Source organism: Durio zibethinus, chromosome 11 (assembly GCF_047325235.1).
Source record: "Durio zibethinus cultivar Kanyao isolate XHJ-2024 chromosome 11, ASM4732523v1, whole genome shotgun sequence".
Taxonomy (NCBI): domain Eukaryota; kingdom Viridiplantae; phylum Streptophyta; class Magnoliopsida; order Malvales; family Malvaceae; genus Durio; species Durio zibethinus.
In genome coordinates this window covers 4,100,774-4,114,686 of record NC_143172.1, presented here as the reverse complement: position 1 = coordinate 4,114,686, position 13,913 = coordinate 4,100,774, and the positions used below count along the sequence as shown (strand labels likewise).

The 13,913-nt window shown below is 27.9% G+C and overlaps 1 protein-coding gene across 4 annotated transcripts; it reads right to left on the bottom strand.

The window, feature by feature from the left end:
* Positions 1-8,320: 8,320 nt before the first annotated feature.
* On the bottom strand, positions 8,321-13,082 carry LOC111290382 (uncharacterized). 4 transcript variants are annotated; one of them, XM_089767774.1, is made up of 4 exons: positions 12,856-13,061; positions 11,462-11,750; positions 9,836-11,375; positions 8,321-9,281 (listed from the first exon to the last, which is right to left on the bottom strand). In XM_089767774.1, the coding sequence occupies exons 3-4, from the start codon at positions 11,315-11,317 to the stop codon at positions 8,958-8,960; spliced, it is 1,806 nt and encodes a 601-aa protein (XP_089623900.1). In that variant the 5' UTR covers positions 11,318-11,375; positions 11,462-11,750; positions 12,856-13,061; the 3' UTR covers positions 8,321-8,957. The 4 variants fall into 4 exon arrangements, with proteins under 4 accessions (XP_089623900.1, XP_089623899.1, XP_089623898.1 ...); XM_089767773.1 differs by having other exon boundaries at positions 8,322-9,281; positions 12,608-13,061; XM_089767772.1 differs by having other exon boundaries at positions 8,324-9,281; positions 9,836-11,750.
* Positions 13,083-13,913: the final 831 nt, after the last annotated feature.

Genomic DNA, 13,913 nt, shown 5'->3' with positions numbered 1-13,913 from the left:
CAATGGATATTGTGAGGGCAGCATCGCAGTATAGAGTTTGTCGATTTCTACATGTCAACAGGCCTATCAATACATTGGCTCATAATGTTGCCCGGCTATCTTGTACTGAGGGTCAAATATATGTATGGAAGCATCTTCCAGATTCTATCACAAATGTTGATGTTTTTCTTTCGTAATAAAAGTTTTCATGTTTGATCAAAAAAAAAAAAAAAGAGTAAACTATATTTTTCTTATAAATCAAAAACTCATCATTAGCCTATGATTTCAATTAAATTATAAAGATTTGTTAGATTGACTTTTTTTTTTAGAGTTCATTTGATTCGCGAAAAAATATATTTTTTTGAAAAAAATGATTCTTCAAATCACTTGATAGATTTTGGAGGATGAACGATTTTTTATTTATATAAATGTAAAATTTACATATTTAATTAGAGAAATGTAATATTATCTAAGAAACTCTTTCACTATATTATATTTGATATCATTGTGAATAACACATGATATACATTTATATTTACATTACTTATCTATTTATTTAATATTTTAAGTTATTTATTATTTATGTAAAATGTGACTAATTTATTTAATATTTTATAAAATTAATAAAAAATAAAAAATTACTAAAATTATTTATATATGAAATAATACTTTTGTAAATAAATATTTTCAAAATATTTGTATATATATTTTGTTATGTTGCGTGGAACCTATTTACTATCATAACATTGATTGTTCCTGTACAGAACAAACACGTGGATTGACCAATATTTTGAAACTATATAATTTTAAAAAATATATTTATTTCATAACATATTTTCATAATAAATTACATTTTTTATTTTAAAAACGTAGTATATATTAAAACTATAAAATTTAGAAAAATAATTATTTTATATTTTTGTATAACAAACATAATCGTATTAAACAAGTATAATTTTAAAATATAATAGATTATGTTTTCATTTTAAAAACACAATCTAATTGAAACAATAAACTTTTGAAAAATAATTTTTTAATCAAACAAAAACAAAAATTTTATTATAATCCACAAATTTATTAAATATCTTTTAATTTTAAATAATTAAAATATTATTTAAAAGTATACATATGTTAATAATTATAATTATTATATTTTTATTAAATAAATTCAAATCAATTATAAAAACTAAATATAAATTTAATTATGTTGAATAAAAACTCAATACAAATAAATATTAAATTAATTTATATTTCCTAAAAAATGAAATTTAAACTTGAGTATTGCCATATATCAAAAGATAAGGCTTGAAATATCATTGTGTGTGACAATTTAGTCTCGACTTATCATGTAATTTTTTTTATATTAAAAGGTATAATAAGTCGTAATTACCATTTTTTTAGAGCAAAAGAAAGACAAATTTTGTATTTTGGGTGGAATATCTAAAAATCTTAGCGATAGGAGAATTTTGAATTCTCTCTATTTTCTCTTTCTTGATATTGTTTAAAATGTAAGATTCTGAATCTAAGGAATTAGATTACAAAATGTAGGATTCTTAAATTCTACATTTTGCAAACCAAACACTCCTTAAGATTTTAGTTTCTACTTATTTTTTTTTATTTATTTTAAATTCAAAATGAGATATAGCTTTCATTTTAAAATTCATTTTGTCTTACTAAAATATTTGTCTTTAACTAATTTAAATCAAATACTAATTTAGTTTCTTTATAATTTACAATGCATAAAATAAGATATAAAATATAAATAGGACCAACAACATACTATTTTTATATATATTTTAAATTTTTTAAAAAAATTTAAATTATGTTAATTTTTTTTAATTTTAAATTTTGTTAGATTACATTTCTATAACATTATCTTATACTAAATATATATAATTAAAAATTTTAAATAATATTAAATAAACACCCTATCAAATTATCAATATAAAAAACAATAGGAGAGGGAGGTACTTTGATATATTAAAAATTAATTTTTGTATGCTTTTGGTTGTAGTTTCATTTAACTCATTATTTATATTTTACATTACAAAAATGTTTTAACTTTAAATTTTACCTTTTTTTTTTTACAAATACTTTTATGTTTGACTTGGGTACTTTAACATTAATATTAATGAGTATTTCACGCAAGTTAAAAATGAAATCTACAAGTTAAAAAAAGTTTTTTCTTTAATAAGTATGCTAATTTATGTAATAACCAATAAATTATTTCTTTATTTTCTTAAATAAACATCTACTAACATACTTAAAATTTATTTTATTAGTTACTTAACAAACTTTTCAATATATTCAACCATTTGGACATAAGTCTTCATTATTGAATTAATTAAAGTTTTGAATGATAATCTTTACTAAATATTGAATAAAATCTATTAAACAATTCACTAACAAAAATTAATGAATGAAATATGAAATAATAATTTTAATAATAAAAATATATATTTATCTCATTTATATTCAACACATAAACCGATTTTTAATAAGTAATACATAAATTATAATCAAGACTCTTGAAATATATTTTTTATAAATTCATATTTTATCTTTAAAGATTTATACAAATATTTAACAAATCATTAATATAAAAATAAAACTATTTCTTCATTGCACTTGAATAAAATTAGTTAAATATATATAAACAAGATTTAGCAATAAGTAGGACTCTACTAACAAAATTTTTCTAGCGTTTTCATTTACTGACAATATTTAACAAAAAAAATTAATAATTCCCAATATCATAAATAAAACTAGTTTTTAGATATTAAAATTATGTTTGATAAATATTTTATTTTTTAATACTAAATTAAAATTATGTTTGATAAATATTTTTATTTTTTAATACTTTCTTAAAAGATTATCGAAGATCTTTCTTTCATCTTATACTATTCAAAACACTCAAATCCATAACCTAAGATATATTTGTTTTTTTTTTCTTTGGGTTGTAATTTTTTTTCTAATTTTTTGGTTTGATTTAGGTAGAAAAAAGAAAAAAAAATTCTGTTTGTGGGTGATAGTGATTTTAGATGGAATTTTTTTTGTTGTAGAGGCTAAAAATAATTATTTATTTATTTGGTTGTTTCATATATTTTATTCTTCAAAATTTTCATTTTCAATTATTATTTATATATATTTCTTTTAAATTTTTTATTTTCTTTCTTGAAAATTTATTTTTCTTATACGTTTTGGAAAAGCAAAAATAAAAAGGAAAGTGACTCTTGATAAACGATAACCATTTGAGACTTCAAGTGTCAACTATGCGTATATACATAGATATATAAATATTTTCTAAAAAATAAAAAAGAAAAAAGAAAATCATAAACGTCTTGATAAATGGCAACCAATTTGACTTTCAAGTGTCAACAATATATACAGGTATATCAATTTTTTTTTTGGAAAAAAAACGTTGTGCAATATTTTATAAATGCAATCAATTGAACTTCCAAGTGTCAATCATATATGCGTTTTTAAAAAATAAAGTAACAGAAGATCTTGATAAATGGCAATCAAAAGGTCCTACAAAGTGTCAATTATATATATATATATATATATAAGTTTAAACAGACAATAGAACATACATTTTTTTTAAGTTTTTCGACAGTATTATCCAATAAAACATGCATATAGAAGTTGTCTGATAGTGGCCAGTTTTCATAAAGAGTAATAGGTCACCAAATAAAGGAAATTATAAGGTGGAAGAAAGTCTCAAAAAAAACTAAACTGAATTTTACCTACTACCACATAATAAAATTCGAATAGTTATTAAACAATTGAAAAAACCAATAAATGAATATTTATCATGCTTTTTGAAATATAAATTATTACATGGGATTTACTGGAGCATAGATAAATTGTGAAGCCTTTATATTTTAAATGGCACAGCAAGTGAAATATATGTTTACTGTTTCACATCAGTAATATTTCACATGTCAAAATCATATAAAGTATCACATGTGAGAAAAAATATCCCTTTTAAAAATGACCCGTGAAAAAGTTTTCACACATCACACCGGATTTTCCTTCCTTCTATGCAAATATAAGTTTTTAACTTTTAATCCACAAATAACAAAATTCCCATCTATACATTAAAAATATTTAATTGAGATGACAAATCAGCAGCTATATAAATAAGCGAGGAAGTAACACTTTTTGTTAAAACTGACCAAGATTTCACCATTCCTAAATACCATCCAACATAACCAACCTTCCCAAAAGATGTTGGGTCCAACAGGAAAAAGAAAAAGAAGACGTAAAAAGAAAAGGGTAGATCTCATATTCTCTCACTTTTCGTAGAACATTTGGAAACCGAAAATAGTCTCTGGCTTGGGTTTACATTTGGTTCCTGAGAAACGGCTGGATTCTGTTGTTCGGATCAATAAAGACAGTGAATGGTTGGTTCTGTAACAAGTGGATGATGCTAATGTTTCTACGCTGTTTTTTTTTTGGGTTTCTTTTCTCTTTAAATACTATAAGTTTGTTCAGTTTTTGAAGTTTCGATCATGAAAGGGTTTTGGGGTTTTAAAGGCATATGAAAATAAGATGTGTTTTAATGCTTGGGTTCCTGAGAAACGTCTGGATTCTGTTGTTCGGATCAATAAAGACAGTGAATGGTTGGTTCTGTAACAGGTGGATGATGCTCATGTTTCTACGCTTTTTTTTTTGGGTTTCTTTTCTCTTTAAATACTATAGGTTTTTTTAGTTTTTGAAGTTTTGATCATATGAAAATAAGATGTGTTTTAATTTTAATTTATTTTTGGTGTGTTTACATACAAAACATCAACATGTAGGAAATTTATGACTATTTTGGCCAGTACTAAATGCAGTTGTATTCGTTATTTTAGCATATGAGGTAATTTTGAAAAATAGATTAATTCTAAAAAAATTAAACAATCTAGTGATTTATAATTCGTTACTAACATTAAGAAAAGAAATATTAATTGTAAAATTTGATCTCTATTTGATAAATTTTTATTGAGATTATTTTTTATATTTAACATTGAAAAATAATGCACTCAATTTTATTTTTTCTCTTTATTTTAAAATAATTTATTTTCATTTCATGTAATATATATATATATATATATATTAGTTTGTGATCCGTGCTATTTATAGGTTATTTTTATATAATTATACGTAAAAATATTATTTTAACAAAAACATAAAATTTATATATGCATTTATCCAAATGATATCTAAGAGTAAATCATTATTATATGGATACTACATGTAATCAAAAAGTTAAATGAAAAAAAATCAACTTAAACACTTTTCCATTAGTGTGATCAAATTTACCTTAATTAATTTAAGATTTTAAAGTGATTTCACCTACTTTTAAAATCAATTAAAAGAAATGCATGATTCCTTTTAATAACTATTTGTCTTTTTATTAATTTGAATACACATATATTAGTCATAAATCATATCATTAAAAAAATTATATTGTTATTGAAACTTGAAATTTTAATAATATAGGACATTTGAAAATATGTTTTTGAGAAAAATTTTTCTATATTGAAATATCTACTGAACCAAATATTTATTATATATGTTTGAGAAAAAAAGAATCAAAGATTTACTATATATGTGAAAAAAAAAAATCAAAGATTTATTATATATGTATGAACTTTGAGTTGAAAACCCAATATAAATTCAAATAATATCAAATTGATTAAAATTTCTGTTGAATCACATAAAAAAAATGAAAAATAAAATTGTAAATAAAAATAAGTGAAAAATAGTTTCTTTCCCTACTCATTATAAATGAAATACTTAATAATCAAATAAAAAAAATTAGAAAAGTAGACCTTTAATCATTTGTTTTGACAAATTGAATAATGAATTTATCAAAGAGATAGAAACACATAAGTGCCAAATATTAATAATAAATCAAAAAATCATTCAAAGAGGTCTACAAAAAAAAAAAAAATTTTTGATCTTTTCAAAAAAAAAAAAAAACTTTTGATAAAAAAAACTTTATCATCATTCACTTTTTTTTTTTCACATTATAACTTTTTGTTTTACTATGAAAACCTTTCAACTATAAAATTGAAAAGAAAAGATTAATTATCAATTAATTTTCATAGTAAAATATTTAAAAACACTAAACCAAAACTGAAATAAAAAGAAAAAAAATCAAATAATCATAATTAAGATTAATTTAATAATTTTAAATTGAATAATCAAGGAAAACATATTTACAAAAATATAATACTAAATAAAAAAAATAAAAGAACATGTCACAAAAAATAATAATACTCACAGAGTTATAATCTTACAATACTTTTTTAGAGCTTATTATAAAATGTAAAAAATTGATGTAAATTATCAAAAAGTCATACAATTCTTTAAACAATGTATCACAGGTAAAAAAGAATAGAAGAATATAAATAAAAAATTTTTGACATCAGTTGTTGTATGTGTCAATTTCTTCATATCACCATTATATATATATAGATAACATAAATACTCATAAATGTGAATCTCAATAATTGAGCTACCAATCAATTACATATTATTATAAAAAAATTTTATCTCCTTAATTACATATTATTATAGAGTTTAAATTTTAAATATATAATTTGACCAATCAGTTCTTTTTATTTTTGTAATCAAACACCCAAAATTAAGGTAAAATATAAAAAACTTTAGAGAATTCATCACAAAATTAAAATTATTGAATGCATGGCAGATAAGATTTTTACTGTAAAAAAAAAGAGAGAAATATTCATACTTAGAGTTAAAAAAAATAAAATTAGAGACATTGAATAGGTAACAATATTTTTGGACTCTAATTGAAAAAATATTAAAGATTAAATTAGTTTGTAATTTTAATTTTGAAATTTGAATTGTTGATTATGATCAAAACACATGACATCGTTTGACATTATTATGTATAAAAAATTACCCTACATATATAGACTTATTTCATATTTTTTAAGTTAGTATATTGAAGTTATCTTTTGCATGAGTGTGTGTGTATTAGATTATTCTAGCAAATTAATATGTTTATATAATCATAAATTAAGATTAATAAATATGTAAAATTATTCATGATTTATTATATTTCTATTTGAATTTAAATTTTTTGAATTAATGATCAAATTAATTATATCTAATTTATAGGAGCCAAGAATATTGGTATTTAAACATAATTGTAATAAATATATTTAATCCAAAAAATCACAAACTATACCTTTTATTTAAACATATTTAGTCCAAAAAATCACAAACTATAAATATATTTTTGAATAATTCATTTATAATAAAATTTAACATCGATGAATAAAATTTATTACTTTTTAAAGTTTCATTTTCATCTATAATTAAAAAAAAAAAAAAAACAATTGCTTGCATAAATTTAACAAGGGTTTTGTGCCACTCATGATGTTGCACTATTGCAAATCATCATATATATATATATTTATATTTGAAGATATGTATGAAATTATAACCATAGAAAGGTGCGATGGGTTTAGTAGGCATTTTACCGATTTGACAGCTCTTTCAGAATTAGCCGATTTCTTTCATTTTCATCATGGTAACTTAATACTCCTTCGGGATTTAAATTAAAATTTAAATGCTCATTTTGCAATTTCTTAAGTCAAACTTAGTAGTATTGATTGAAATTAAAATTTTAAAAAATTTTAGTTCAGGATTTTTTTTAAATTTATTTCTTGAACATATGATATTGTAATAAATATATCCAAAAAAAATAATTGAGTTGTATGTGTAAGTATCCTCTAATTTTCCAGGAGATACTACTTTCTATGCATTTTATTTCCTTCGTTTTTCCTCCACTGCAATCCAAATGTATTCCATGTATTAATTGTTATTCAGTGTGTAATCTTGCTGAGCAGTAGTACTCGTCGGTCTTGAATAAACTCCAATCAAACACTTTCAATGATCTTGAGACAAGGACAAAAAGTCAATTCCATATGAAACAGTGAATCCATGTAGCTTCGGTGAATGCATCAGCTCACTGCATTTACAACATAATAATGAACTGTGACATCAGTAACGTGATATGGGCATTCATTTGGTTTGGTACTTGAAAATTACTGCGGTAATTTCAATATGATGAAGTTTGCAGTCAGAATTGGCAGAGTTGGGTCTTACTTCTGAGAAGTACAGGTCAGTGCTCAGCGCATAATTTTTATTGTTCTATGAATGCAACAGTTATCTGTCAGACAAGTCAACAAACAATCTGAAAAGACACGCGTGGATATCTCAGATTTGCAGTAATTACTGAATTATTGAAGTAGGAGACAGTTAAAGATAAAAGTGTTGATAGGATAGAAGAAGATAAAGAGAAACTGGTGAGCAAGTTGATGGAATACGGGGACAAAAATGGATAGAGCAGTCTATTATTATTAGGACAACTTTTTGTGAACAATGTTTTTTACCTTCTGAACTACTTTAGCTCCGAACATGGTAAAAGACTAAAAGGGAACTTTCAGGTAAAATTTTCTATGATTTACTACCCTCATAGCTCCATAGCCTCGATAAAATACAAGTAGAAGGAAACAAGATTTTTATCTCCAAAACGTCTCAACAGCTACATGACTACTTTTCCCTTGCTATCAAGTTACAATATGAACAGTATGGTGTTTCTATTTTAATTCTAATTATAGAAGTGAAGAATGAATCAATAGTATAGTGAAGGAATTCTTGTGCGAGTGTAGTAACCCTCTTTGTGGCAGGAACTCGCATATCAATCTGTAAATCAGTTTGACAGTATTCAAGACATGCGTTTCGGATTTACCGTGTAAGATGTGCATCTATGTCTATCCCATTGAATATAGACATCCCCTGTACAGTAACCCTCATGTGAAATGGCAGAATGTGTGACCCCTCTCCATTTTTAGTGCTAAAGCTCCATCCCTTTTTCACTTGCTTTTGGCAACAGCCACTCCTAAGCACATATGGAAAGGCTATTTTAATTCAATAAGCCAGTTGTTTCAGGTCTAAACTCGAGCAATTGGAGAGAATGGAGGGTTAATCACATAGGATGGTGGGATTGCTTCCACCTTCTTGCTGACTTTCTTCTCCTCCTCTGTGACTGCTTCAATTAAGAATTTCACTTCCTCCCCAAGAAGTGCTTTTAGTGAATTGCATTGGGACAAATGCTTGGTTTGTGCCTCCCCAGCAGCAGCGGAGTTTTCTGTACCATGCAATATAGCAATACAAATGGAAAAAGCTTGTAATGCAGATAACTTTGCATGGAAATCAACTGCATACCCTCCTTCAATAGCTGTCATGGTCAATGCTGGTGTATTCTCTTTGGCACCCTACATAATAATTAAAATTAAGTTAGTAATGGGAGAGCTTAATTAAACCTACAAAACGAACAATAATTAGAAATAGTATTAAGAAGCAAAATGGTTTTCAATGATACATTACCCGGTAAATTCCATATCTTAATCATATGAGCATCTGAGCTACAAATCAAACCATCTCGATAGAAAAATAATTCATCTTTTAAAAATATAGTAGAAAGAAAGGGGATGTAATATTATTTCCATCAGCTTCCTAGAACCCCGTTAAAAGACCCTTAGACAAAAATATACATGCATATTTTATAGTTCATTTAACACTGAGCAGGTATAGAAATAGACCCCTATCCAGGCCACAAGCTGCACATAGAGCATTTTAAATCAACACATCTAGAGCTCTAATCCCTACAAAATCTTCAATGTTAAATCCTCTCATCTGGCACCAGCATCCTAAACCTTTTCTTCTAAAAGATATTAATGTGATCCTTACCCAAAATCTGATAGTAGAACTTTCATCATGCAAACTATATTTGTGAGAAATTTGCTTTGGCATAAAACTAAAACCTTACCTGAAGAAAAAGCTCAAAAGGCCGCTCACTGTCCACCAGTGGTTGATCGTCAGAACAATTTATACTGGGATTGCCAAAAACTACAAGGGGACAGGCCATGTCCCAGCCTCCACAATCACAACCTCCACCCATCCTCCACCTATCCAGTAGTGATGAAGGACCCTGTGTCTCAGCACTAGGCAAGCCATGGTTTCCAGATGGAATAACCACCTTCACCTTTTCTTGGCTCCTGTTATCTTGTATGTTGCTTTTACTTTCCTCAATCATAGAGACATTGAGTAGGTTTAAATGCCTCTTATCACCTATTTTATCCCCTCTTCTGTATTTTAAGCTCTCTCTCTTCTTAAATGGTACTTGAATGACTATGGCTGCAATTTCAAGATTCGGATGCAAATCATCAGGTAGCCGTGGAGTTGATCCATTTGGGGATTCAACCCCATCACTGTCAGAAGCAAGATTGAAGTGATCTTTAAGCTTCACCGCACTAGAGCTATCATCTGATGCATAACATCCCACGGCCAAGCCTGGACTAGAACAGTTAGGGGTTCTATGAATATGAGGGGATCCTTGGATAGAAACACGTTGTCTTGCATGTGTAATATCATACAAAACAAAGTCCGTAACCATGAAGTTGTCAAGAACCCCACCATCTTTAATTTCTGAACACAAACAACAGGACACTTGCATCTGTGCAACAATTGATGAATCTTTGTTACTGTCACTCAATCCCCATATGATGGCATTGCTCTTCTTTCTGTTGCCAATAGAGTGAAAGGTATATACCCAATTGAAAGCATTATCTGCCTTCCATGTTTTGGCCAGAAAAACATCTTCTGGTTGATTCACAGAGAACTCAAAAAATGGCACCCCGTGTTTGTCTCCCAACTTGAGATAACCATGTAGGTGAACTGGTGAGCTTGCTACTGGCGAGTGAATGCTATCTTTCTTGATAAACTGGGAATCCAGTTCAGAATTCTGAGGTGAATTTGAGAAGTCAGGTAACAAAGATTTCCTAAATGTCTTATTTCTTCTCATATTTTCCATCACAATAGTTTTGACACTGTCAGCTTCTGTTACATAACCCAAAGGACTTCGCAGAGACTTTGATCTCATAAACGGATCAAACATCTTTCTAATAGGACTAAATCTGGCCCTTGAGCTGGTTCGGGAGAACCAGTCACTTTCTGATGAAGAGGGTGAATGTGGCACTTCGACCTTAGCACAGACTGACTTATGCAGATAGCAAACTGTGTCTTTTTCAACAAGATCATTACCATTGTCTAAAGGATTGACAACTGGTTCACATCCAAAACTTATGTCCCTCTTATTATCTGCCTCTACGGTTTCAGCTGTTTGTTTTTCTCCCTTACCTGAATTTTTATTACCTGAACTTAGACAGATTTCAATGAAGCCACCTGATGAGCATGATTCTAAGTAAGGTTTGCTAATTGATTCTGATTTCACGTTTGAGCCAACAGACATGACTGGATTTCTTTCTGGTGGGCTTTCCTCTTCTGAGTTACAAAGAGAATCAACAATTCTGAAGGAAAAAGAGGTGTCACTACTACGTGATAATTCAAGTTTTTGCCTCCACTCGACATTGCCTGATTTTTTCATTTTACTTACCTCTTCGGAGCTTTGATATATGGAACCTCGCTTCAGCTCAGCATTACCTTCTGGCCCAACAGATCTACATGGAATGTTCTTACAAGAAGCACTGCGGTAGCGACGAAAGCTGATTTCAGTAAAGGCCTCCTTTGCCCTCAATAAATCTTTACGACATGGCTTTGGATATCTATTTTCGTTGTTTGAAAGTTGTCGAGGAGATGGAAGAACAGTCTTAGGACTCAGATCTAATGTGCAGTTCTTCTCCAAGTCTGACTCCATCTCTAGTCCCATTGATACATTTACAGTCCTGCAAGAAATGCAAATCATAAAAACACGATTTGACATACCAGCTAAACAGAGATTAGCATCTTCACTAATCCACAAAATCAATTTCTCGAATTAAATATTCCCAAAGTAGGATAAGATATGCTTGACTGCGTACACTATTCTAGTTGCAGATTTCATTGAAAATTTGAAGTTATGATTCATTACAACCAAGTTGCTCCATATTATGGTCTCATGCCCATCTGACTATATCCTATAATCCACCAAAAACTGTTTCTAAAATACTTTAGAAGGAAAAACAAATCTAGTCCTTTTACAAAAGGAAAAAAAAATGAAGAACAGACAAAAATCACTAATGAGGCTCCAAATAAGACCTTAACAATCAAACAAATACATTGTGAACAACAAAGCCAAATCTCTGCTCATAATTCATGTATAAGCAAAACTGATGTGCTTATGAAAGAGAGAGGAGGGGAAAAAAGAATTATCAAACAAATTAACTCCAAATTTTCTCACCATGAAACACAAGTATGGTGATCTTAACTTTAGAAATAATGTTCATTGGAAAAGCATGAACCCCATCAACGACTTTAAACTTTAAAGGCAAAAAAACTGGCAGTGATCTCATAAAACTAAAATCCTTAAACCAACAAGGAATCTTGTGATCTCTATAAACACACCGGAAAAATGAGTAAAGTGACAGGGATAAAGGCTATATACAATTATTAAAAAAGCAGCAACTTTATTTTCACTTGCATTTCAAGCCAACCAAAAGTGGCCAAAACAAATTGCTAGAAAAAATGGCCATATCCCACTATAGATCTTACAGAAGTGAATTCAAAGAAAAACCCAACAAACTGTGAGTAGATGCAATCATACCCTTCAAACTCTTGAGCTCAAAGTCTGTTAACGAATCTACAAGAAGGCAAAGAAGAAAACACCAAAAACCCTTCTTTAAAGAAGAGAAGAGTCAGACATGACTGTCAAAGAGTACTTAGAATTCTAAGAGAACCCAATAAAACTCAAACGTACAATGTAAAAGAAAAAAAAAGTACAAGAACTGGACCAGTGACAACAAAAGCATAATAGACACAAAAAGTATGAGTTGTTTGAAAGAGAAAGCATGCCTTAAGCCTTGTCTGGCCTATGTTACAGATTTTTTTTTTTTTTTGAAGGAGAAAGGGAGTGAGAGTGAAGTATTGAGTATTGGTTCTCTCTCACGAACTCTTGGGAGGGACAATGAGCTCTGATCATGTCTTGCAAAGAAGCAATCTCGTTTGAACTCATCATATTCTTGCTGGCCATATTGTCACTCATGAGTTATATGTGTTCTGTTTTCTTTTATTTTTTCTACATTATTATACTTCTTCAGCAAAGGATTAGGGTAAATTTTAATGAACGCACCCTTTCTAAAAAGACAATAATACCAACAAATGATACTGGTTTCATATCAATATTATGGGTACTTTTGGTTTTTCACTTATTCAATAATCAAAAGGGTTGGTTCCTTGATTAAAAAGAGGTCGTTGTCGGTATCACTGGCACAGTACCATTATCTTATGGCTTTGGGAACTGCACGTTATCAAGTATGGGTTCCTATAATTAGTTTCAACTGTTTCCAACAATTAATGTTGTAAATTGCGGATCTGAACTACTGAAATTACAGTGACACCCCTAATCATAGATAATGTGGATCAATTAGTTGACAAAAATGCCCCAACTATGTTTAGAAAATAAATAATAACGTTCCATTTCCAAACCACTTGGTAACTTCCTAAATAGTAAAATGGTCTCAAGGTCCAAAAAATTTTAGAACCACTTTTTGTTGAGAGTCAGTCAACAATAAATTAAGCTCATATGGGAGAAAGAATGAAGGATTAGAACCTTCGTATCTTTCAATGTGTCCAAAAAAATGTACAAAATCAAGTTAATGTGTTAGAATTAGACATTCAAGTCTCTTAAAGTAAAATGAAAATTTTCTCTTGTGGTGTGGTAAACATCATCAAATTATGATTTATTGGCAATTTCAGGATGAAATGTTAAAACATTTTAGATGTAACGTAATTACCCAATTGGATGGTTAACTTTGTTGTTGAAACACAAAGACAATTGATTCATCTTCAAGAGTAGTTGGAGGGAAAGAAATGAAATGCAAGTGGCAGTCTCATGTCACGTAGGGCAAGAA

Bases quoted from the DNA above. Each gene is read 5' to 3' on its own strand.
- LOC111290382 (XM_022881669.2), bottom strand. From the start codon at position 11,734: ATGGGACTAGAGATGGAGTCAGACTTGGAGAAGAACTGCACATTAGAT. The intron at 9,282-9,835 runs GTAAGGTTTTAG...ATTATTATGTAG, and splicing joins CTTTTGAGCTTTTTCTTCAG to GGTGCCAAAGAGAATACACC.